The 27,547-nt window shown below is 39.8% G+C and overlaps 1 protein-coding gene across 6 annotated transcripts; it reads left to right on the top strand.

The window, feature by feature from the left end:
- The first annotated feature begins 6,604 nt into the window (after positions 1 to 6,604).
- Positions 6,605 to 20,643, top strand: LOC134210789 (FAS-associated factor 1). Of its 6 annotated transcripts, none has more exons than XM_062687065.1 (14): positions 6,605 to 6,759; positions 8,117 to 8,341; positions 15,972 to 16,040; positions 16,096 to 16,354; positions 16,444 to 16,482; positions 16,648 to 16,874; positions 16,932 to 17,035; positions 17,098 to 17,439; positions 17,746 to 17,867; positions 17,933 to 18,078; positions 18,141 to 18,295; positions 18,356 to 18,492; positions 18,866 to 19,341; positions 19,408 to 20,643. In XM_062687065.1, exons 2-14 carry the CDS (start codon positions 8,303 to 8,305, stop codon positions 19,486 to 19,488), a joined length of 2,196 nt encoding a protein of 731 aa, XP_062543049.1. In that variant the 5' UTR covers positions 6,605 to 6,759; positions 8,117 to 8,302; the 3' UTR covers positions 19,489 to 20,643. The 6 variants fall into 6 exon arrangements, with proteins under 6 accessions (XP_062543049.1, XP_062543050.1, XP_062543052.1 ...); XM_062687066.1 differs by having other exon boundaries at positions 6,613 to 6,759; positions 8,142 to 8,341; XM_062687067.1 differs by having other exon boundaries at positions 6,624 to 6,736.
- Positions 20,644 to 27,547: the final 6,904 nt, after the last annotated feature.

Here is a 27,547-nt window from a genome sequence, read left to right as displayed (position 1 = left end):
GGTTAAGATTATAGACACTATAGGTTCCATAGACCTAGCCATAGACGAGCGCAGGCACGGTTGGGTCATTTCGATTAAGTGTGTTTTTCCACTTTTTCACAGTGTACCACGCGAATTTGACGTCACACGCTCCATTGCTTGGATTGCAATCGTGACGTCATGCTCGTTTGGCTACACTAACTGACAGTTCGTTTGGCTACACTCGCCTTCGCCTCAGCTCGTCTATGGAATCTACAGTGTCTATAGTTAAGATGGGACAAGATGGGTCGCCTAAAGTGAACCTTCAATCAGATATGCATCCTGAACATAAAATGAGTCAAGAGCGTGCCTTGGCATTCTTAGTTTTGAACTCCCTGATGGACTCCCTTCCGTTTCTGCAAAATGTACTAACGGTCCCTTCGCTGCCCAGCCTGACTTCCAGCTTTAGAAGCGCCTCCAACAAACTGTAACCTCTGGCTTTGGTCAGTCTGCTTCCCCATTCCACTGCCCAAGCGTGGATGATTACCGGTTTTTGGCCGGATCAGCTTTTCCGTGAGCGCGTCCAGCATGCGCTTATACTGTTCCAAAGTCCACCTTAGCAGCTACACACGAAGATCCCGTTATTTTTTACGATTATGAAACTTTCGCTTGAGCTGTCCACCACTAGGTATGTACCACACATGTTTCGGGCAGCAGAACAAAGGGAACCGAAGCGACAATCTTTATCTAGTAACTAAAATATCTTTTCTCAGTACGTTAGACTGGTGCTTTTAACCAACTAATCTACGAAGGACCTCCGCTGGCCTTCGCAACTTAGCTGAATGAGTCCGAGATCCCCAAATTGGTCCCATAGTGGAATCACTCACAATGCATTTGTCAAGCCAACACTTCCACACGTTCATATGAGAGTGAGCATGAGTCTGGCGGCTAGACACATTCTTCATCAGCAATTGTACTGTTTATTGTGTGATTTCATCCACATACTACAATTATTGGCCCTAATGATGTATGTAAATATTAATTAATACTAATGACATAAACGCACTTAGTCAAGAAAATATAACACAGAAAAAATGCAGACTTATCACATACAATCAACGAAAAATTCAGAAAATCTACGATGAAGAACATACCGCGTCAAGTTGAGGTCGAACATGGAAGAAACTCTATTAAACGTTCTCTGGAGGCCGTGGATTGCAGTTTCTGCACCGTAGATAATGCGACGAAGAGGAAGCCTCAGCATCGAATTGTTCCGTAGCGGTCTTGGTTGAACGTTCATGTTGACTTGTTGTAAAATTCTTTCGCAATCTATTCTTCCTACACATAGCGTTCTGCCACGATCGCTCTGCCCACATTCCAATGGATACACAATGGCTCTAAAGCAATCAATCGACAGCGATTCTCGTAACTATGAGGATGCAGTGGGTCTCTCCAGTTTAGTCTTCGAAGCGCAAACCGCAGGAAACGCCGTTGAATAGATTCAATACGTTCTACGCCGTTGTTGTAATACGGGCTCCATACTGATGAACAATACTCTAATGCAGAGCGCACCAGAGAGCAGTACAGCGATTTCAGACAGGCCCAGGATTCTAAACGCTTTGTGGACAACGTATGAAAGGTGGTGTAAGAACGTCAGTTGTGAGTTCAAAACCACACCTAAATCCTTCACGTAATTCACTCGTACGACTGTAGTTCCCAGCAAATTGTAATTGAAGATAATCGTGAAACATTTTTTGCGTGAAAATGTGATAACGGAACATTTAGTCGGATTGACAACCATATGGTTCGTAGTCCACCAATCAGCGAAAGCATTTTGTCCTTAGAGAGTATGGCAATCAGTAGCCCAGCAGATATGTATTGGCGATTAAAGGTTGCATGAAGAAGAAGAAGTCGAAGGATGATGTTTGAAAAACATGGACCGGGTAAGCATACGGGATTTTTTTCAAAACTTTTCTCAAAAATTCTAGAAGCAATTTAATTAAAAACGGAAAGCAGTACAGGGTTGGACTTTGCTTGTACTGTGTATCAAGGACGATATCACAAAATAAAATTTGAAAACGAAAAATTGTGTTTATTACACAGTAGAAGGAAAGTACAACCCCGTACTGCTAACCGTTTTTAATTAAATTATTCCTAGAATTTTAGAGAAGAGTTTTAAAAAACTTCCCGTGTGCTTCCCCGTGCATTTTTTTTTCAAATATCATCCTTCGACTTCTTCGTGCAACCTTTATTTGTCAATAGGAATATCTTGAGATCACCAGCATCAGATCTAATCAAGTAGAGGTTGTGCGTGTGCTATTTTCCAGTCGGTCGTCAAGCTCAGACCCGACCGCATACCGTCGGTGCGCATACGCTAGGAGAAAAGTCAAAAAAGAAAAAGTGAATCACGAAAAAATGTCCACAGCGAGATATGTGATGCAATATTTCAGGTTATTTATTTGTTTGTTAATGATAATACATTTTTTCTCGAATTGATCTCGAAAGCCGTACTACCTTTGATGTTTATTGAATTAAACCATTTTCAAAATAAAATCAGCTCGTAATTTTTAAAATTATTTTGAATTTTATTGGCTATATATACTAGACCTCTTCATGTTTCCAAAAAGTAGCGAAAATTCAACCAGTCAGCCCAGAATCACAATTCTAATACTAAAATAAGCCTCCTGTCAAATTTTCAACTAATTCGGATAAAATTTCGAGATGGCTCAAGTCGATTTAGTGTTTTTGGGTTATTTTCAATTTTGAAAAAAATCTAACAAGATATAAAAATGCCGAAAACTATCGCGACTACCTCTATACGGAAGCTTTTGGTGTACTCTACAAGTCTTGTGAACCTTGCGATCCGTTCCGTTCACGTTTTGACCTTGTAAAAGTGATTTTCGAGCTCTTAAGTGCATAAAACACTGTTTCCTTTAAAAGTCGTTGTTCTACAAAATTCTTGAATTTATGACAAATCATTGCTATTTTATTATATTATTATTCCTCTTTTTCCCAGGACATTTGAGTAATATAATTGCCAATGTACGATTTACTGATAAATTCTTAAAAATCAGGAGCTGAACATTTGTCATAAATATGCACGTTAGGATTTCTTCAAACAAGTTGTTCGAAGAAAGAAGCTTTAATTTCATTTGTTACTACAATGCGCTCAATGTAAAAGCATACAGACATATGGTGAAATGAACCAAATTTAGCAGTAGTTTGTAGTAAGGGAACGTCCACAAATTACGTAACGCTTAGAGGGGGGAGGGAGGGCTGAGTAAAGTGTGACGATCCATAGCAAATTTTTAGAAGTTTCATACAAAAAGTGTGACATAGGGGGGAGGGGGGTTTGAAAAAGTCATGTCATGGGGTCAGCTTTGAGCATCTCGGCTGATATGCGGTCGACCCCTGGGGCTTTATTCGATTTCATGCTTTGGATGGCTGTTTGAATCTCTAGCAGTGATGGAGCTTCGGTATTGACACGTGTTATACGTCGGATCCTAGGCAGATCATGCCGAGGTGGTGATGGCCTGGTTGGCACTTGAAAAAGTTGTTCGAAGTGCTCGAACCAGCGTTTCAGCTGGTCAGTTGGGTCGGTCAATAAATGATCATTCGCGTCTTTCACAGGCATCGTTGCATTCATCTTCGCCCCGCTTAAGCGTCGTGAGATATCGTAGAGGAGGCGAATGTCCCCGGTTGCTGCGGCTCTCTCTCCTTCGTCGGCCAGAGAGTCTGCCCACGCTCGCTTGTCTCGTCGACATGAGCGTTTTACTTCCTTCTCAAGAGCCGAGTATCGTTGACGGACTAAGACTTTGGCTCCTCTGGTTTTTGATCGCTCTATCGCGGCTTTGGCTTCTCTTCGCTCCTCTATCTTCCTCCAGGTCTCATTGGTGATCCATTGTTTTCTCTGGGTGCGTAGTTCGCCCAGATTGTTCTCGCTGGTGGCGATGAAGGCATTCTTGATGGCGGTCCATTGGTCTTCCACGCTGCCACCTTCCGGAATATCTGCAGCACGCGTCTCCAGTTCTTCAACGAAGGACCGTTTCACCGTGGCATCTTCCAGTCGGCGTGTGTTGAATCGTCGTCCAACTCTTTCCTCCTGCCGATGAATCCGCGCAATGCGCAGGCGTATTTCGCCGATGAGGAGGTGATGATCAGACGCGATATCGGAATCTTTGCATGGGCAGTTCAAAACGCACATTTTCGCCTACTATGCATATATCAAGCTCTATCTGGTAAAAGGGCGAATGTCGCAAGAGAGAATTCTCTTCGTCGACTTCCCATCCTTTAAATAAAAGTGACAAGCAGAGGATTTCTTTGCATTTTATCACATAAGATTTTCGTATGATTATCACTAGTTTTCTTGGCTGAGTGTGCATAAGAGGTAAAATACCAAAAACTAATATGCACAATACTTAAGCCATAACAAACTCAGTTATTAAATTGAATTTCAATACCAAATGCATAACCAATTATTATTCGTTTGGTATTGAAATACCTAAGCATGGTATGCCTTAAAAATTCTGCATATATTTAAGGTTTTGGTATTTTTTTTTGGTATTTTACCTTATATGTATGCAAGGCTTAAATCATACCTGAGAAATCATATTGTCGGGCCGCCACCAAACCGGACCGCGCGATTGAGCACTCGCGCTGCGACGCGAGTCGCGACAATTTGAAATATTTCATTACACTACAAAAATTCCACACATTTTTATTAGCAAAAATCCATTAATTTAATTCATGATTCTAATTAGTGCACACATAACCACTCTCCACGCGAAGTACAAATATAATCTACACGCTCGTTCGGCTGAACTCAAATTTGGGTCAGTTTAACTCAAAATCGTAAAAACTGGCTCAAGACAAAATTGAGTTATGGCCATCGAACTCAATTTTGAGTAACGGAAGAAGATATTTTATTTTGAGTTGCTTCAACTCAAATTCACAAAATTTGATATATAGGATTTTGAGTTTGTCAAATCGAGAAAAACAATCTTGTGGAATCTCAGTGGAAAAAGAATTAATTTGGAAACAGCGCATTCATTTATCTTATATATAAAAATGAAATGGTCTGTGTTCGTATCCGCATAACTCGAAAACGGCTGGATGGATTTTTTTCATTTCTTCAGCAGAAACATTCGTTATAGTTTCCGACGGGTTTATATGATATTTCCTAATGCGAAAGTTACGAGTAAAGTTGAGCAAATCGTGAAAAACTAAAATTGTGATTCCTATGCGAACTTTGCATGAGCAGTTCGGAATGCACATTCTCGCCTACTATGCAGGACAACGTCTGCCGGGTCAACTAGTTATTAAATAAATATAAATTGAAATACATTATAAATACAAATACATGCTCCGATTACTATAATAAAATAATAAAAACGTTCCTAAAATGGCTGCTGTGGGCTGCTGAAAGATCGTTAGTTAGGGTTCTAACCGTGGACCTCTTCCTAAACCTCCTTTGAGCCTTCATATCGGATTTGAACAGTATCTGGGTATCTTAATATAAAGATTACTGATGCTGATATCTAACGTAGTGTATGAGGGTGCTGCCAAAGTCCCAAAACTACAATCTATAAAATACCGAGAAACTACTTGATAAATTTATTCACATTGAAACAATAAATGCGGGTTACCTTGTCTGAATAGTTGTACTTCAGTTACTTTGGATTGCTGCTTTATGATTTTAGTTCTGCAACGAAAAAGAGCCAAATATTCAATTTGTTTTTAGACTTTAGGTTAAACTTACCGAGAAACTTACATGAAGTTTTATCAGCGACCGTTAGACTTCTTCAAATTTTCACTGTGAACTCATTTTCTACACCCAAAAAAATCTGCACGTTGTTTCCACCTGAAAAAGTACGTAGATTTTTTCCACCTGAAATTCACGTAACTTTTACCTGATTTTTCGATAGAATTTTCATTCTACGTGAAAATCCGGTAAGTTCTACCTGAGTTTTGGATAGAATTCACCGGACACGTAAGTTTCACCTGAATTTTTCTGAAGCATTTGCAGCTACGTGTGCACGTAAAATGTACCTGAAAATTCAGGTGGAAACAACGTTTAGATTATTTGGAGTGTAGTTCTGCTTCGATTTATACAGAATGAGTCAAACTAACTCAAAATAATAATTCTCAGTTACTCAGCGTTTGACGTCTCTGAAGAAGTTATTATTTTGAGTTAAAGTGACTCAAAATTGAGTTCAGCCGGACGAGCGTGTATAATCAAATAAAATGTATGTGTGGTCTCTAATATGCAGTTATTGAATTTATGTGTGGGTACAAATTGCATATATTTGGGTCGCCAAATTGCAAAAATTTATGTGTGCGACAAATATATTCAATATAAAGAATTTTTTCGGTGTAGTAGTGCGCATCATGCACGCAAGGATGTACTATCATGCGCACTAATCAGAAATGAGTTGCGACGTCTGATAACTGCAGATATTTCATTTTATTGAAAACAAATTTTCGATTTTCTACTATACACGGAATACCAATTTCTGTTATCGAGTTCGTCGCTCCTGCTCGGGAAGTTGACCCTTTTCAAATGTTACGGCGAATGTTGCGCAACAAATGTCGCAAAATGACAATCAGCTGTTTGAAATATTTCAGGATAAAGTTCAAACATTCCTAGCAGCACTGCCCATGCCCCGAAGTTTGATGGTCGCAGTTTGATGTGCGAGTGCGAGCGAAGTGGTGCGCGAAACAAAGCAGAAATCAGCAGTCAAAAAACGCAGTTCGTCTGATCGTTCGTTCGTTTTCCTTGGTAACCTGGGGGAAGAAAAACGGGTAGGTTACGGGTTCGTTTCTTCCGATTCGCGGACCGTGGATAGTGCGTGCGAAATCTGTTGCAGTGAACAGCCGGAAGAATAACTTCCTCGCGTCTCCGTGTGCTTTGCCTTTTTGGCTAATTTGTGGGAAGTGTGTGTGAGAGTGAATTTCCATCGAGTGGATTCATAGTGGGACGGAATCGGAAAAAGTGGGTAATGTCTCGAGACATCGGATAATCGACGATGATGATTGCTGAGAGGCAGGTTCTTAGTCCACACCGGTCGCGGGGATATTAGACTTGATCATTTCTTGACTAGTTTGCCCAATGCCCATAGGATCTATTATGTCATATGTCTTGGATATACTGAATATTACATATAATCTCCTTGACCTGATACAAAGTTGTATATTAACAGGCTATTGTAGAAATAAACATAATAACATAACAATATGCCTATAAAATAGTTTTAAAAAATCAAACTTTTATCGTTTTCAATAGAAAACAATTTAGATCTTTTTCTTCAATGCTGTAGAACGGGTTAGTACTATCCCAATTATTCCACCACTTGATCATAACTATTACCAATTAAGGGTGGAATTAAATGGAATAGTACAAAATCGGACAGGCATTTGAACCTAGCCTTCTCAGCAGCACGAATATACCTAGCAGATCATTTTGTCAGAGCTTGACTCATTTCACAAGAAGGCTGCACTTTAAAATGTAGTTCATAATGGATTTTGAACAACATGTTATTTCTACAACTAGTTTAATAGGACATAGCTTCAAATTTATTATATACAGATTCGATTTCGATCGTTTAGTTTAAGTTACTGGAACTAATAATTCAACATATTTGCTAGTGGAATTCTAAAAACAAAGCAGTGGTAGGAAAAATACAGGGCTAATAGGGGGAATGATGGCTTTGGCAGGTTTTGTTCTATTATTGTCAGGGGTTTTTTATGACTTATTATGCTCAAATTTGGCCTAAACATTCTTTGCTTATCAAAGAATATTGTGGCCAAATTTCATAAATCATCGGTCGACAAAAACCCCCTGCCAATAATAGAACAAAACCTGCCAAAGCCGTCTTTTCCCCTACATAATGGTAAATGAGAGAGGAAGATGAGCCAGCCGAGGGCTGCAAATCCCTCACATAAAAGCACACAGAAAATGATTGAAACTGATTTTTTTTGTAGTCACGCATCTAGATAAAGATAGATAAACTAGATAAAAAAAAGATTTCAATTCAAAGCTTATTTATCACTTATCAGTAAATTTATGCTCGTTCATAATTATTTTTAATCGCAATAACTAAAACGCCAACATTGTCAATATCCACATTTTCCGAATTCCGCCCCATTGTGCGTCTGCCAGATTCGATGAGAACGTAAAATTGAAGGCAGAAAACTGCGAAGAAGGAAAAAACAACTGTCACAGTTCACGTCAGAGGAGGCGGAAGAGCGCAGCAGTGAAGTTTCTTTATCCGTCTCTGCTGCTACCAGCCTGCCATAGGGTGAAAGGGGAAGAGTTCGGATCAGCAGCTATTCAGTGTTGTTCAAAATGTCCGAGAATCGTGAGGAGATTCTAGCTAACTTTCAGGTGAGTTCTCCAGAGCATATCATGAACAAAAGGGCCTCTCGGCATGGTATTGTTATGGTTATTTCATTTCGGGGTCAATGCTGATGACTAGAACAGATCGTCGAGACGGAAGAACCCTTTCAGTATATGGAAATAGGCAGCTTGTTTAGTGTTCGTCTTCATAGAGGTTGCTCTCATTAAGTTTTAAAGGTTAGAAACCCTTCTTCCACCCACACCTCCACCCACCTTCTTTGTTGCTGACAAAGAGGGTTTCAGGAACACTGAATGAAATTTTTGATATTGGCTTTGTTCAATTAATCTCATACAATGTGTGACTATGATGTTAACATTCTTCCTATGGGGGTAATCTGCTTATAGACAATCTAGACGTGATCATATTTAGAGCATATTGGGGCACTGATTCTTGGTTTAAGCTTGTGCACCAATATTCCATGACATAAATAGAAGGACGAGTTTTAGTGCTATTCCATTTAATTCTACTACGTTGTTATTTTCACAGATACGCCTCATGGGTCTCCAGTTAGCCTTGCGAGCAAGGGCGTAGGATTGCCAATCCGGAGATGACGAGTTCGATTCTCGGTTCGGTCTAGGATGTTTTCGCGTGGGAAACATTCTCGATTCCCTGGGCATCATAGTGTATTCATTGTACTTGCCACACAAGGTATATACTCATGAAATGGCATAGAAAGCTTTCAATTAATAACTGAATGTAGAGCAATCGAAGAAGAAGAAGAACGCATTTAGATCTCAACTGTTAAGACCGTCTTCAAGTGTCTCGTACTTGACTCGACAAGAAGTCGAGTCAAGTGCAAGACACTGAAGACGGAGATATAGTTGAGGTCGAAATACGGATCTGTGAAGATAGTAATTAGTTAATTAGTCAATAAATAATACACAAGTTTTGTGACTTTTTCAAGGTGAGTGGCTGGGTTCGATTCCCGGTCCGGTATAGAAAAGTTTTGGGTTGGAAATTTGCATAAAAGTATCATGTTAACCTCATGGTATACGAATGGAAAAATGGTAACTTGTCTAGACAGTTGCGAGGCGCAAATGTCCCAGTGGGGGACCACGTATCAACTTTAATTTAGTTTTATGTCTGTCTAATGGGGTTTTATTTTCGACAGTAAAATGTAGTTGAAAATAAAGACCACGTTTGCAGTCTATGCCTACACAATTTTTTCAAGCCTTTATTGAGAGGCATGCATTACATTATGGAGCATTATTTGAACAAATATAATTAGGGGGAGGACGTCACTTGCTGTCATTTTTAACTGATATGACGCATAAAAAATATGTCTATTGATGAACATCAACACCTATATTTTTATCTCGTCAATGTCGTCGTAATTCCGAGATATTTGTCAATTTCTGATTGATTAACCCATTTACGACGAACCGCGAAGCATGATATATCAAATCATCTTCGAAATATTTATGTCATAAATACGTTTCATCTCCTATTAGCATTGATGGTTTTATAATGCTTTTATTGCATTCACTGATCACTGTATATAATACAACAATTAAAGATACAATAATGTTAAAAAAAAAAATTAAGTTCTTTTAGTGAAGTGGCTTTACTTTTCATTAGACGAGCGTATCTGTAAAGGGATCGTTCAAAAATTACGTCCACCGTTTTTCGGCATTTTCAAACCCCTTCTGTCAAATATCTGTCACAAATCACTGACTCCCTTACCCCATGTACGTACAACTGTAATTTATATAATGGTTCGTCTTCTTCGTACACTTCTTTTACAAGAAACTTGGTGAGAACTTAATAGCAAATTAAAATATTTTTCAGCACTCAAATTGTTTCTAAAATGTAGTTAGGTACTTTTTCTTGTTGGACGTAACACAAGACGAGACCCTCCCTCTCCCCCTGTCACAGATTCTAGACCCCCATCCTTCTTCAAACCTTGGACGTAATTTTCGAACGACCCCAAAGATTACAACATGGTGGAATTGGATGGAATAATACTAAAAACTCGTCTTATGAAAGATGAAAGAGTTACTTGATTTGATGCAAATGCCTTAATTTAATAAGAATTTCTGGGAAAATCAATGGTGAATTGGTATTTCCGTTAAAAATCCGCGGGAATTTCATGGAGAAATTTACGTGATATTTTCGAATTTCTCCAAAGGTATTTTCACAGGTAGTTCCGCTAAAAAAATGAGATTCCCTGAAAGAATTTGCAAAAAGATTCTATGAGTAAGGAGTGAATGCTAGTAATGGATCCCCTGAACAACACCGCAAATTAAACGCTAGGATCGACGATTTCCTGCAAACTTCTTTCGGATGAAGTTGTTTCATATGTCAGGACAGCAGTTCCATTGTTATGGACTGGGCATCAAGAATTTAATTATTTTAACTAATTTGTATATGTAAATACGCTAAAGGATCCATTACAAGGTCCATAAAAGGCACAAGGAACATGTAGAAATAGGCTGACCAGCCTTTTTTATGTCTTTTTTTCTCCCTAATGAAGACATTAACAAAAGGCTGACCAGATCATTTCGGTGAAAAAACGGGACAAATGCCCTTGCAAAACGGGGCATGTCACTTTTCACAGGGACGCGGACAAAAACACAAAGGAATATAAAATTACGCATCGCTCAATATTAAAAAAAAGTAGAATTTGGACATTTTATTTTGATCTACTTTTAGATAAGCATTAAGGATTTGTAAGGAAATGTGATTTTGAATATTTCCGTGAATATGGTTGGCGCATGAGAATAAATGTCAAATCTAGTAGCCTTAGAAATCTTGTTCATTGATTTAGTTCTAGACCAACATTTGAAAAGGGCGTAACAGCCAAAACTTATTCTTCCTGATTCTTCGTCTACATATATAGCTATATATGTGGACGAAGAATCAGAGGGAATAAATTTTGGCTGTTACGCCCTTTTCAAATGTTGGTCTAGAGTTCTCATGTGCTCCCAAAAAGGCGAGACTCAGGCAATTTCGCCACGAAAAGTATAAAAAAAATATGGCCTCGGAGATTTCTTTTAAATCGGGCCGAATTTATATTTTTTCATAACGGAATATCATAATAAATCCCGTCTACATACATGGAATCGAAATTTGCAGATAAGATCCTGATTTGTAAACTAGCTTTAAAGTACGTGATGACCATAAATCTAGCCTTTTATCCGACCAAATTTTCCTTCAGTCATGCCGTCGTTTTTTTACAGTGGATGATTACGAAATTTTCAGAATTGTTATGAAAGACTTTGAATGATTATTAATGTTTCTAAAAGATTAAATGAGTGAAAGATAATTTGAAAAAAAAATGAATTTCCTACTTAGGAAGATTCAAAAAGAATAATCGAAAATTAAGTTAATCTGAAAATTAGAATGTCTGTCCCTGCGCTTCATTTTATTGACGTTGAGGCGTGACCTGATTTCCAGGAAATACTTGCATATCAAGTTACTAATTCTGTTCAATCCACTGATTAAATTGGCCATATTTTAATGCCTCCGGAATAAGCAGCAAAAAATCATTGAAATAAAACTGTATGAAAAAATCTCCCTGAAAAGCACCTGTTGTCATTAACTGTTAAGAGAAGTCGATTAACGTAAAATGCAAAACGGCATAGATAGCATTATTTTAAAAGCAACACTAATAACATAACATCTCACACTTTTTTGATGGGTTTCGTCCACTTTATTTGTTGAGAGATGAGCCAGCCGAGGGCTGCAAATTTCTCTAATAAAGACTCACAAAGACGTTGAACATGTAAATTAAATGAGTGGACGATAATACGTATATAAACAAACTCAATGTTGCGTATTATGGACCCGAGGGTGGCCATAATAGGAATTTTAGCTCAATCATTTTGAAATGCTTGCTTTTAGTAAAAATACATGTTTTGGCGAGTTTTATGTAGGAAACACGTTGCTAATACCTGTTGCTTGTCATCTGGTGCAGCAAAAATACAATTTGTCAAGAGTCTCGCTCTAGGGGGTGAGTGATGTAAATTTCAGTCGTTAAGGGGTCCATTACTAGCACTACCTCCCTAATTGACTTGAAACAAATATTAAACTTATTGAGATTGGAAGGTTGGTTAGCGTATGGTACGATACGCGAAAGCGAGTCACCTTATTCGAGTAGGGTTGTTCTTGTTAAGAAGAAAGATGGTCGGTATCGCTTGTGTGTAAATTTCAAGGCGCTTAATAAGTTGGTTGAACGCGATCGATTTCCGCTTCCGGTGATTGAGGATCAAATTGCTAAATTGGAAGGTATGAAGTATTTTTCCTCAATGGACATGAAGAATGGGTTCTTTCATCTCCATCTAACCGAAGACTTTAAGAAATATACTTCATTTGTCACTGAAAATGGACAGTACGAGTTTAATAAGCTTCCCTTCGGATACACTAATGCGCCGTCAATTTTTTGTCGTTATGTGGCCAAAGTATTGAGTGAGTTCGTCAAGTCTGAAAAATTAGTTGTTTTTATGGATGATTTCATGTTGTTCTCGAAAACTATTAAAGAACACCTTGACCTCTTACGAAAAGTCTTCTCAGTCTTGAAAGATAACGGCATAAAGTTGAATTTGGATAAATGTAGATTTCTCGTCACACAAGTCGAATTTCTCGGTTACGATATTCGGTCAAATCAAATTAGTCCTTGCGATCGACACGTAGAAGCCGTTCGAAATTTGCCTATTCCTCATAACGCTAAAAGTTTGCATCGGTTTTTGGGTCTGCTTAGCTATTTCCGAAAGTTCATTAAAGGATTTTCTAGTATTGCCAGTCCATTGTACGATTTGCTGAAAAAGGAAGCAGAATATAATTTCGGCCCGCAACATCTGGAAGCATTCAAAATATTGAAGTCATTGTTAGTATCTCGGCCTGTTTTAAGCATTTATTCACCATCAGCTGAAACACAGTTACACACCGACGCATCTTCTCATGGATTTGGAGGAATTCTTATGCAACGACAGCAGTCTGATGGAATGTTTCATCCCGTGATGTTTTTCAGTCGCAGGACTGACCCTGCTGAAAGAAGATTGCACTCATTTGAGTTGGAAACGTTGGCGGTTGTGTATTCTCTCCAGCGTTTCAAACATTATCTCATAGGAATTCGTTTTGAGATTGTGACGGATTGCAAAGCACTGAAAAATACTTTGGAGAAACGCGACACCAACAGCAAGATTGCTAGATGGGCTGATTTTCTATCCGAGTTCGACAAGCAAATAGTGCACCGTGCGGGAAATCGAATGCAACACGTCGATGCGTTATCTAGAGTATATGTGCACGCTGTGGATGTAGAAGAAAATACAGGCGTGTTCGAAAATTCACTGTATGTTGCCCAGATTAAGGATGACAAGTTGTGTCGCCTCAAAATCTCTGTGGAGGAAGGTGAACTAACTGGTTATGAAGTCCGCGATAACTTGTTGTATAAATCAGAGCATGGTCGTCTTCTTTTGTATATTCCGGAAGAGATGGAAGAATCGGTGATATACAGGTTTCATGATTCCCTTGGTCATTTCGGCAAAGACAAGGTCGTACAGTTAATAAAGCGATCCTTCTGGTTTCCAAAAATGGCAGAAAAGTGTTGGCGCATACCAAAAGGTGCATTACCTGCATTATGTATAACCCTAAAATTCGAAAGGCAGACGGAGAGCTTCATAATATTGATAAGGGTAACCGACCATTTTGGATGGTTCATGTCGATCACCTGGGACCACTGGAAATCACGCGTGGTAAAATAAATATGTCTTGGCAGTGGTTGATGGCTTCTCAAAATTTATTAAGCTTTATCCGACTAAAACGACAAACACCTGCGAAGTTATGAAGCATCTAAAGGCTTATTTCATCAATTACAGTACTCCAAGAATATTGGTCACAGATAGGGGGACTTGTTTCACTTCTCAAGCTTTCAAAAGTTTTGTTGAAACGCACGGAGTCGTCCACAATCTTGCGGCGACAGCTTGTCCGCAAGCCAACGGGCAAGTGGAGAGGTATAATCGCACTCTAGTGCCCCTACTGTCGAAGATAGTTGAGTCTTCTGGTTGTTCTTGGGACAGTGCATTAATTGACGCTGAATATTGCCTAAATAACACGCTGAATCGTGGTACAGGGTCGGTTCCGTCGAAGCTTTTGTTTGGTGTTTTGCAGCAGCGCAAGATTAACAATGATGCCGTGCAGTACTTCGAAGACATTCTGGAGTCTCCGGAGCGTGAGGATATAGAGCATTCTCGAGATGAAGCAGCTGAAAATATACGTAAGATTCAGGATTATAACAAGCGGAAACATGACGATGGGTGTTTGAAAACCATTTTCAAGAAAGGTGATCTGGTAGTGATACGTAGTGTCCCGGTTGTCGGTGAAAATAAAAAGTTGAGGCCTCGTAGTAGCCCTATCCCTCCAATTTCAGTTCAACCACTATTACCTTTGCACAGAGTCAACTCTCGCCAGTCGTCACTTCCTGTTAAGCTAGTTTAGAGGAAACCAAGACAAAATTTTCAAAACGACTTATCTGCTTTTGTAAACAAAGATTCAAACGACGATTTGACGAATCTGATCGCTCTCCCACGCAAACCAACACCACCAATAGGTAAGTGAAGGTTGCCGCTACTTGTTGATGGTGTTGGTTTGCGTGGGAGAGCCATCAGATTCGTCAAATCGTCGTTTGAATCTTTGTTTACAAAAGGAGATAAGTCGTTTTGAAAATTTTGTCTTGAAACAACGTCAAATAAAATGCTATATACCTTATTTCAAAAATTAATGAAATCATCTTTACCATGTTTGACTTAATGCCGTATAAGCTGCTTCCAAATTATGTATGTATTCTACGCATTTTTTTAGTCCTGAAAATTTATTGAAAACCCTGGAAAAATTGAGGAATTTTTATTTTGTGGATGAGTCGCGATGATTCTATAAATAGTTTTCATTACTTAGATCTTGTTCACCTAGCGGTTTTCCGAACGTTTAGGGTCCCCAGATAGGTCCCATTACTGCGTGCAACCAGCATGTTTGTGGCTTTCCGCCGGCCTTTATCGGGTTCTCTGTTGAATATTGACTTCGCTGTTCTTTTTTCCAACATTCACATTAAGTGACCAGCCCACTGAAGTCTGTCGTATTTCATACGATTCAAAATATTATCATTGTGCATTTGCTACAGTTCTTGATTCATGCATCTGCGCCACGCATTATTTTCTAGTTTCCTACCTACATACGCATCTTTTAAGGTGGACACATCATGTCCGTAAATGGCAATTTGTAACCGTCTTTTATAACAAATGATGACTAATGGAACAGTCTTTCTTTAACTGCGAAATTTCCATTGGCTTTTTCAGGTTACAAGATTTATAACTTAAAAAAGAGTATCTTGACATGGCACGTCATATACATTATTTCCAGTAAAAAAATCATATCTTCGATACCAAAATACTTTTTATTAAGTCTTACAGTATGCAATGTGCATAGACTTAAAGTCATGTTATAATTATAATTATTGTAGGAAATCGTTTAACATAACTCTCATGCCGAGAGAAAATGTCCAGCCCCAATCGCCCAAACATCGCCATATTCGGATTAACAATCTTACGCCTTTATTCGCAACGATATTTGAAAGATCTCCACTTATTATTTTACATAGCTTACAAAATTTTCATTCAATTACAGAGTATAACCGCCATTGAAGATGTCGCGGAGGCTATTTACCACCTAGATGAATGTAATTGGGATCTACTGGTAGGCAGTGTTCGTTTTACAGATAGTACCCCGAACTAACCACGTTTCATTTCAGTCCGCCGTCCATCGGGTACTGCCACAAGATCCTCAGGAGCAGCGATCGTCCGCCGGTAGTGGCGGCGGGGGTGGTGGTAGTAGTAGTATCAGCAGCGGAGGGGGAGCCTTCGCCAGCTATTCGAATAATTTAAACAGTTTGGAAGCCACAGCCAATGTCGAGGAACTAATGACGGCTCCATCGTCACCGGTCAAGAGCTCAGCCGGAGGTACTGCAGGAAGTAGTGCCGGGTCCAGCCACAGTCGCAACTTGGATATGGGTAAGTTTACTGCTGTCATTATCAAGCGATACAAGAGATAATGCTAAAGCTAATATACTACTGTTGCGTATTTTACCGTATATATGCAGATTTTTTCTACGACGATCCTTTCGGACTAATTGAGCCAGGTACATACGATGTTGTTTTCCGGAAGCACTCATTGTACCTGTTTATTTGTGTTTCCTATGTTTTTTGTAAAATCTCATAAATATCATTCATTACGTATCATATTTGCCTAGTAGGTACTCTGCAGGACGATCTGGTGTTAAGTAAGATTTTTCGCCCTTTTGCAGGAGCATCCACATCACGGTCTAGCAGCAGTAACGACTTCCGAAGTGCGCTCAATTATCTGGACGTAACGCCACATGACGTAGTTTTTAAGATACAATTCAACAACGATGTGCACAAAGTGACCGTTCCAAATACGGCGACGGTGGGCGAGTTGAAAACCAAAATTTGTGAAAAGACAGCCGTTCCGGTTTGTCGGCAAGCTCTGAAGGGTTGGGAACTGGGTAAACAGGTAGGACGTTTAAAGGTCGTTGATTGGTTTGATCAAAACTAAATCGTTCAATTATAGAAAGACTTACAGAATTCATCAACGATGCTCAAGTCGCTCAACATAGGTAAGGAAGTAAATCTGATACTGTCCGACATGACCGGAGAAGGCTTCTTGGGTGACACGTGAGTTACCGATAATATATAAAAAAAATGCTCATTTGCACAATTCCTCGATCTTCTTTTAGCGATCCAATGTCTTCTCAAAACCGGCTTAATTATACGCTGCACATCAACGTCCAACCGGAGGGCAACCTGCTGGAGCTGAAGTTCCCCGGTCATCAGAGCATTCTGTCGATTAAAACCGACGTCTATACCATAACGGACATTCCGGTGCGGCATCAGGTATGGTTCGGCTGGCCGAACAATGTGTCCAACAATACGACGCTGGCTGAATCCGGTGTCGAGCGGGAACATAATCTGGTGCTGAAGCGAGCTGACGAAGGAGCTAAGATCACAAACAACAATAACACCGCCAACACGGCCAGTACAAGCACCAGCAGTAGCAGTAGGAATGTGTACAACAACAGGTGAGTGGGCGTTCACTTCGGAATGACGAGTAAAGAGGTAAAATACAGGTTGGCAAAGAGTCCAAACAATGAATATTAGCCCATACAGAAACTGTCGGTTGAGTAATTTTGTATGACAGTTTGTAAGGGAGTTTCGTGTTTGTGGTTCTTCAATTTGTAAATGGCACGCGGGTTTTATTCGGGTCAATGCATAAGAACTGACAGCCTATCGTACCTAATTTTGTTGTCCGATGTTCCCCAGTAATTTTGATCAAGCAATATCAATACTAAATATTCCATTCTGTTACGTTTTATAATCATTTCCAGTGACAGCATGCCCATCATAGTAGATTCGGAGAGCAGCGAAGAATTTGAGGATGCTTCGGACTTCAACAACGATGACGATATTTTCACAGAAACACCTATCAATAGCCACCTGAAACATTTGAGTAAGTTATTGCAACGGTTGTTCCTGTTTCTGTCATGTATGCTAATGAAGAAAATTTTCGTCCAGTTCCCGACAATGTGGATGACGAAGCTATCGGTAGTATACAGTTCGTGGAGAATTTTGTTGAACGCTACGGACATCAGCATCCGATGTTCTTCCAGGGAAGCTTAGAAGATGCACTGAAGGAAGCATGTCGTCCATCTGCTCGGGATGTAAGTTTAGTCAAAATCTTCAAACATCATAGTACCGAGCATTCATGAGATACTTTCCGTAGCGCAAACTTTTGGCAATTTATCTTCATCACGACGGCAGTGTTCTGACGAACGTATTCTGTGGTCAACTTCTAGCCTGTGAGAGCATTATCCAAATGCTATTGGATCACTTTGTGCTGTACGGATGGGATTTAACTTTTGAAAGCAATAAGAATATGTAAGTTCATGATTTAGTCACCTTATGTTAAGTATCGTATCTGATGTTTCGACGTTTCAGGTTTCTGTCCTCCATATCGGCATGCGTTGGGATGACCGCCTCAATAACGGTCCGAAACATTCCTGTCGACCGGTTGCCAGCCATTCTTGTGATAGCGAAAAACCGTAGCCAATGCGAAGTTTTTCAAGTGATTTATGGTAAGTCAAAAAAAAAACGCTTCCTTTGAATAATATTCTGTTTTATTTTTAAATGTTTTATTCTAACATATTTGAACTTCTGTTATTTGCAAGCTTGTAAAATCGCCTTTGCTCCATTTTTCTATTGCTCATTTAGTTTAGTTTCTTAATTTGTTCAGGCTTTATTGTCTTATTCCATGCTGATTTTAACCACACAAACGTTCACTCATTTCGTTACTTATTCTTTCAATGCTTTTTGCCTTTGAATTAATTATAAATCATTCATGTTTCCATTAGTACTTTTCACCTTCCATTCTTCATTTTCATTACACGATCTATTTTTTTTAAATCCATACAAGCAATACAAATGTATTTCGATTATCATTACTTCCAGGTAATGTCAGCGTAGATGATCTGCTGTCCCAGTTGATGGAAGCCTCCGATATGTACGGCGAGCAGCTCAAGATCGAGCTGCGCGAGGAAAACGAGCGATTAGCTCGTGAACAGGTAAAACTTGAGCAGGATGCGGCGTATCGCGAAAGCTTGGAAGCCGATCGCGCCAAACAGGAAGCCAAACGCCAGAAGGAACTGATGATGCAGTCTGAGCGGCGTCGGTTAGAATCTGAGCGGGCCGACGCAGAAGCCAAACGAGAAATGATACGAGCCCAGGCACGGATCACTGTTCCCCCGGAACCGGAACAGACCACCGGTGAAAATATAACAAAAATTAGAATTAGAGCACCGACCGGTTCGATGCTAGAACGACGTTTCACAACGGACACTCCACTGCGCATTCTGCTGAACTTCATCACAGGGGAAGGCTTCCTGGTGGACGAGTTCAAGGTGATCTCCAGTTGGCCGCGGAGAGACGTAAGTTCCGGAATTGTCAATCCCAATTCTACACAGACTAATATTCTTCCCATTTCTGGGTTCCAGCTAACGACGCTAGACTGTGAGAATACGCTGAAAGATCTGAAACTATACCCCCAGGAGACCCTGATACTGGAGGAGCGATGATTCTATCGCGGATCAGACTGCTTCTTCTGCGCCACCGTACGTGTTTGCGCCGGTGGTGGATTAGATGCAACACATTAGTAATTTATGTTTCCCTCCTCTTGTGCTCCAGTCGCATGCTGCTGCTCGATGCGTTTGCAGTTTCTCACACTTTGATGGAAGAATGAAAACGAGCTCCACATATTTGGCTTTTCCTATACTCTTATTTACTATTCCTGGACAAACTTCTATTCTTGTGGCTCGTTAGTTGGAGGAAGTTCTCAAAATTTATCCCCTCTCTCTAGATGAGAATTGTTTTGTTTGGAATGTTTGGCAGAAAAAAAAATACAATCGTACTAGACGAGCAGAGAGCTATTATTTTATAAAAGTGGAGGAATATGAAAAGCTTAAAGAAAATTACTTGAAATTAGGGCTGTGCACAATGGAGGTTTATCGATATCGACGATATTCATTTAGTGATATATCGGTATCGGCGATATATCGGGTTTGAAAATATCGGATATCGGATCGATATCCGATAAAATAAAAAAAATACAGTTTTTACCCGAGTTTGTCTACTACCGATTTTATCACGTTTCTAACTCTAATTTGTCACCTCAAAACAATTTGAAAATTGTAGTCGCTCTTATCCATCTTGGTAAAACACCGCAAACGACAATAATTTTCATGAAATAACTTTCACCGCCTGTGGTTTATTAAGAATGATTTTAGATTTCCTGTCGAGGGTTTTGTAAGCTTTATCGTTCATGCGTTTTGTCTTTCGTCTTAGTGGGTACTGATGCGCCCAATTTCTCAATACCAGACACAATGGACATTTAAAAAAATGTGATTGGCTTGCTACATATGTTTTGAAGGATGTAGTCAGTTAGCCAATGTATGTAGTTTTTAGTTGATTTAATTGGGCATCATCATTACATCGATTACAAAAATTTATCGATATCGGCGATATTTGAGTTCAATGATATCGGATATCGTATCGATAAATTTCATCCGATAATATCGATATTATCGATTTTATCGATATTTACACAGCCCTACTTGAAATAAAGCAGTAGGACGAGAAATAATTGGAATGTGTATTATAGAAGCAAGCATGCCAACCAAAATGTGGAAGGAAGTAAGGAGCAGAAGTAAGAAATAAACAACATAATCCTCAAAGATTTATTCCCAACATTTACACTAGTTTGAGAAAGCCTAATTTTGCCAACCCAAATTAAAAGTGATAATTTAGTTTTTTGCTGTTACAAATCCTCTAGTCTAAGATGTCCAGTAGATGTCCTGATGATACAGTAGGCATAAAAACCTTTATTTTTTATTTTTAACCATTTAACAATCAAAATACATAGAGTAAGAGCAAAAGAGGGGCCCTCGTTAGCCGTGCGGTAAGACGCGCGGCTACAAAGCAAGACCATGCTGAGGGTGGCTGGGTTCGATTCCCGGTGCCGGTCTAGCCAATTTCCCTGGGCATAAAAGTATCATCGTGTTAGCCTCATGATATACGAATGCTAAACTGCGAGGCGGCTCTGTCCCAGTGTGAGGATGTAATGCCAATAAGAAGAAGAAGAATTGCTCACAGATATAGGTAGCACGTTTTGATAAAAAAAAGCTGACAGACAAGATTGGAGACCGCCAGGTTTAAGTAATATTTCGAGGATTTTTTAAACTGCCGTTACCGTCGTGCGGGACTTCTTTTGACAAATCGGGGGCTGCTTTGGACATTTTGAAACAAGAATTACAGCGTGAATTTCTATCAAATTGCCATTATCAACATTCGGATGTCTTGCTGCCTAGTCGAATTACAACTTTCTGTTTCAAATTTGATATTTTTTCAATTTAATTTTTCTAGAAAATCAAAAATCCAAAGTAGCCCCCGGAGTAGAAAGAAGCCCCGCACGACTGCATATAGCTGACCCATGTACATAGGAATCCCAGAAAACATGGGACAAATATGGATCAGACGGAAGTGAACGATAACGAAGGGGTATTAAGAAACAGGATAAACAAAACCAACGAAAGTGACTTACTTACTTATGGATCCTATACACCTCCGGTGGTGCAAAGGGCCGACTTGAAAGATGTCCACCCTGAGCGTTGTCCAGCAGTCGCTTCAACCTGTTGCCAGGTTAGATTTCGGTCGACTTCTTTTCGACTAGTTATACGTCGGATCGTCGGTCGGAGATCGGTACAAGGAAGCAAGAGCAGCTGAAAAACGAACCCACCGCAGGAAGAAAAACGAGTACGAAGAACAAGTTATTATTGAGGCGCAGGAAAAAATGGAGCAGAACGATATGAGGAGGTTTTATGAGTCTGTCAATGGCGTGCGGAAAAAGACAGCGCCATCTCCCGTCATGTGCAACGACCAACAAGGGAATTTGCTGACAGATAAAACTGAAGTGGCTGCCAGGTGGAAACAACACTTCGAGACTTTGTTGAATGGAGGAAGTTACGGTGCATCGGTGAACAGAATAAATATTAGCGACGATGGACAAGCTGTGGAGTCACCTACACTAGATGAGGATAAAAAAGCTGTTAAAGAGCTGAAAAACAATAAGCCTGCGGGGAAGGACCAGTTCCCGGCTGAACTTCTCAAACATGGCAGTGAGCAGCTTTATGAAGTTCTGCACCATATTATAGCTGGTTGCTAGCTGGTTGGACGGCCTCATTTGCCCTCTCTTTAAGAAAGGGCACAGACTGGAGTGCGCCAATTACCGAGGAATAACCCTCCTTAATTCGGCGTATAAAATTATGTCCCGTATTCTGTTCAACAGATTGCGACCGCTTGAAGAGTCCTTCGTCGTCGAATACCAAGCTGGTTTTCGTGAGGGCCGATCAACGACGGATCAAATGTTTACCCTGAGACAAATCCTTGATAAATTCCGGGAGTACAACTTGCAGACACATCATCTGTTTATTGATTTCAAGGCGGCGTACGATTCAGTGAAACGGAATGAATTATGGCAAATTATGCTTGAACATGGTTTTCCGGCGAAACTGATATGGCTGATTCGTATAACATTGGACGGATCGAAATCAAGTGTAAGGGTTGCGGATGAAATATCGACGTCATTTGTTACCTTAGATGGATTAAAGCAGGGTGATGCACTCTCGAATCTACTGTTCAATATAGCGCTCGAGGGAGCGATTAGGAGAGCTGGTGTGCAAAGAAGCGGTACCATTATCACAAAATCGCATATGCTCCTGGGATTTGCGGACGATATCGATATTATCGGAATTGATCGCCGTACCGTGGAAGAGGCTTTTGTGCCTTTTAAGAGGGAGACAGCGAGGATTGGACTCACGATCAATACCAGCAAAACGAAGTACATGGTCGCTGGCAATCAACGTGGGTTCATTAGTGGTGGTGGTAGCGAAATGGTGCTGGATGGTGAAAAATTGGAAGTGGTAGAAGAATTTGTGTATCTTGGAACATTAGTGACGTGCGATAATGATGTTACCCACGAGGTAAAAATGCGTATTGCAGCTGCAAATAGGGCTTATTACGGACTTCGTAACCAGCTTAAGTCCCGTAGTTTGCAAACGAAAACAAAACTCGCGCTGTATACTACTCTGATTCTTCCGGTGGCTTTATACGGCCATGAGACATGGACGTTAAAGTAGGCTGATCGGAGAGCTCTCGGAGTGTTTGAGCGTAAGGTGCTGCGGACAATACTCGGCGGTAAACAGGAGAACGGTATCTGGCGGCGTCGCATGAATCACGAATTGTACCAGGTGTATAAAGGGCTGGATATTATTAAGCTTATACAACACGGCAGACTACGGTGGGCTGGTCACGTTGTTCGTATGCCGGAAGAACGTCAAGTGAAGATAATATTTAGTAGAGAACCCGGAAGAGGCCGCAGGCTTCGTGGAAGGCCGCGTACACGATGGCTTTTTGCAGTTGAAGAGGACCTGAGGGCGCTCAATGTTCAGGGCGACTGGAAGCGATTGGCCCAGGATCGAGTCCAGTGGAGAAGGATACTCCATTCGGCGTAGGTTCATCGAAGAGCTGTAGCCCATCAAGTATCAAGTAAGTATACGTCGGATCGTAGGCAGATCATACCGAGGTGGTGGCAGCCTGGCTGGCAAAGTTGTTCGAAGTGCTCGAACCAGCGTTTCAGCTGGTCAGTTCATTCATTTATTCAGACTAAGGCCGAAGTGGCCTGTGCGGCTCGGTCCATGGCTACACGTCGCCTACCACGCAGTCTACGAAGGGTCCGCAAGTCATCTTCCACCTGATCGATCCACCTTGCCCGCTGTGCACCTCGCCTTCTTGTGCCCGTCAGATCGTTGTCATTGTCTACAACACAACACAAAGTCATCTTTATTCTGTTGGTATCACTGACTGTCGCAAGTCGATACCTCGAGCATGCCGAGGAAAATCACGTCACCGGCCGGCAACGCTCGACCCGGCACCCGGCATCAGCGAGCAGCCAGTGGGCACAAGCGACGCGTCCAGAGCAGTCATACCAATTTGAAGCACAAATAGCGAATTGTAATGCTAGCATATTTACAGAACGCAATTGAAAAACTTTCAATGAACAAAGTTGTTATTGCCCATCCAATCCAATATTGGAATCATTTTTGTTTTGAATATGAACCGTATCAGATATAAAATCTAGTTAATATTAGGGGTATTCACGTAGCACTTGGTATTCACTGTATTTCTTGTATACGTGGTATATTTAGCCAAATATTTACAAGCTGGTATTTCTTTCTAAGGGAATCAGATTTACGCGACTGTAAGCCGATACACTTCGATTTTGATGTGTATTCGTTTACACCGATTTAGAATACCATGAAAATAAATAACAAACGTGAAATCTCAAGCTATCAGTACACTGTTTGTCATAATATTCTATCTTCTGTATAATAAAAATGAAATGGTCTGTGTTCGTATCCGCATAACTCGAAAACGGCTCGATAGATTGTCTTCATTCCTTCAGCAGGTATGATGGTTATCGTTTTCGACGGGTTTATATGATATTTCCTCACGGATCACGGATAAGGTCGAGTAAATTATGAATAACTAAAACAAAGATTCGTATGGGAATTTCGCAAGGGCAGTTCACAACGCGCATTTTCGCCTACTATGCAGGACAACGACTGCTGGGTCGACTAGTCACAAATATTTGTCAAGTCAGCCTGATATCCATGTCGATTTCTAATCGGTTTGATAAATGTCCGGATCAACTTGACAAATATGTGTCATTATGACAAACAGTGGACTGCGGGCTTTACTCTAAATAATCGAGGTTCGGCAAGTTCCTATGTGCGTACCGGTTTGGGTTGTACATGACATTTGAGCGTGGCTGCTTTTCTCATTCTTATATGCTGCGTTTTGACAGGGCAAGTGAATTAAACAACTCAGTTGAATTCAATTGACTTGCCAAAAGTTGAACATATTGAGAAAATATAGAACAGATAATTTTCTCCATTTACACATCAATATACAGAGTGCACTGCGTGGAGCATTCACATGAAAGCAGTGGTAAACATTTAGCAAATATGCCTTGTTAAAAATACCACTCTACATGAATACCCTATTAAAATTAAGAGACACGTATGTGTCTCATAAGTAACATCAACGCAACGTCTATTCTAGTAGTCCTTAGCGCCGCGAGGCACGAGAAAAAATGTTTAATTGAAATTGAATACCCAGTAAAATATTTATCTTAAGTGAAATAAAAGTTTCGAACCTATGGAAATATCCCAGCTAACATTTAATGTCAATGTAAATGTTATTTCAACTTGTCTATACGGCTTCAAGCTGAATATGTGTGCTATACATATGATCAAGAACTTCTATTCAATGCTTTTACCAGCAAATCTGGCGAATCTATTCAGCTGTTTTTGACGTGCCTGCACAACTACTTTACAGCATGTTACACATTTTTTTCTCAATCTTTACTAAACCCTTTAGTAATATAATTCGCTTCAATGGCGCTTATTCAGATTTTTTGAATCTGTTAAATAAGTTTTATACAGCCACTGAATTAAATTTGATTAAATATTATTTGAGAGGAAAGTAAATTTCGGAGTTTATTTAATGTTTTTTTTGTGAAAACTCAAATATCAATTTTGTTGCTAAAGCCTGTCCACGTTAAATTTCGGACACCCACCATCCAATGCGATTTTTTTAAATTTTCACAAACTACTGAGAAGATCAATATACATGACAGCTCAATCTCTGCGCTTCATGTGATAGTTCAGCGTGTTTTCATTCTTGTCCAAAGTGGTAAAATGGCTTCAAAACAATTGGACTTTGGCACAGTGTCCGAAATTTAACGTGGACAGGCTTTACCTAGATTCGAACTTCTGATCTCCTGATTTAATGGCCGCTGCTCTGTCATCACCGTCACTTTGACATATGTAAATACCAAAGAAAATTATGGATGTGCTTCTTCGCATACCATATAGGTTGTTTTACTAACACTATTTTCAGATTCATGCTGTATAAACGTTAGAAAGAGGCCTACATGCTGCTTTCAGCACATAAGCTTATAAATTATGCTTTCAGCATTATTTCAACCATTATTCAAACATCTATCAGCATGTTCTGTTGGCTAACTTTTATGCATCATCAATCGCTGAACTTGTTTTTAGGCAACATTGTCTCGATCTGTATAGATGCTACTCTGCTGCTAATCGTTTAACAGTAGCCGTCAACAGAAATATCGCTTCTAAATGGCTTGTTTTCTTACATTATCTGCTAGCATTAATGACAGCGCTTTGTCAGTTGCTATAAGAGCAGGTGAATACCTTTGTAGCTGCATTACAGAAATCAATAGCTCATACACAGCTCCGGCAACAAAAATCAAATGTAAACATTGCGGTTTTGACGTTCCATAGTGATAAGCTAGTAAAAGAAGCAGTATAAGGTTTACTTAAACGTTGTGTAATCTTCAAAGATACAGAAGTTGCCTAAAAGCTTCGTTAGTTCATTTATAGCGCCATTACGCTATATTGTTAGTGCTATAACAACAGCGAAAACGTTTTCATTGTGAATGCTTCTCACCGCAATATGGGAAGTTGCTAACAAGCAACTCAGTTACATACATGAGCTCTTAACCGATAAGCTTTGTTGCTAATTCAGACAGAGCTGTTTTATGACTATATGAAAGCTGCATAAACGATCAAAGATGAAAATTTTAATTTAATTTAATTTAATATATTCGGCACAAACTGACTAGCTGATAGATATTTGGGTAATAGTCGAGTTGAAGTTTAAGGGATTATTTGCGGAGGCTTTTCTTTTATTCAGCATTGGCTGCTTTCATTCAAATATTATACAGCCAAAGGCTATAAGTTGAAGCTTTTAGCACCAAAATTGTTAGTTGGGATGCTTTTTAGTGATCCAATATTTACGTTTTAAACTAAAATTATGATAATTAAGTTTAACCCGAATATGTAAGCCATTTAGTTATTTTGATATAGTTATTTTTACACCTTTGAAACCCAATACACATTGTTGTTTAACTCTGATGATGATGATGATGATGATGATACTACCATCTATTGTAGCAAGGCACCTGCCGATAGCACTGGCCATATCTGATAAACGATTTGATCATGATTATATTATTGTTTGTATTTCATCAAACTCCTGTATGAAGGGCCAAAAATGGGTGGGGTGGTTCCATAAGCAGAGACACTTATGCGAATCCACGGGATGAATAGAGAATCTCCTTCCAGAAGAAAGTTAGTACATACAATAATATAACCTAGCCCTCGTTTCCCAGATTGACCCAATAGATGGGGAGAAGAGCCCGCCCTTTATCCACGAGATGTTAACAATAGGAAGTTGGCGATTCCACTCTTCCTATCCAAATCGCTTCAATCGGGTGCCCTGATGGTTTTGTTTTTTTTTGTTAATAATCATATGGTTTCAATATAATGTATATATATATATAATGGAATTCTCTCACCAAGTTTAAACTCGCATGTCCTGAATGCGGGAGGACCTTTCTTCAACACCAGCTCGTTTTAGATTTATGCTGCCTTCAGAGATGGAAAACCAATAGTTCGCAATATTATTCATTCTTTCAATGATTGAAAAATAGAC

This window comes from Armigeres subalbatus, chromosome 2 (assembly GCF_024139115.2).
Source record: "Armigeres subalbatus isolate Guangzhou_Male chromosome 2, GZ_Asu_2, whole genome shotgun sequence".
NCBI lineage: Eukaryota > Metazoa > Arthropoda > Insecta > Diptera > Culicidae > Armigeres > Armigeres subalbatus.
Note: the sequence above shows the minus strand (reverse complement) of the source record. Positions and strands in the feature narration are given on the sequence as shown.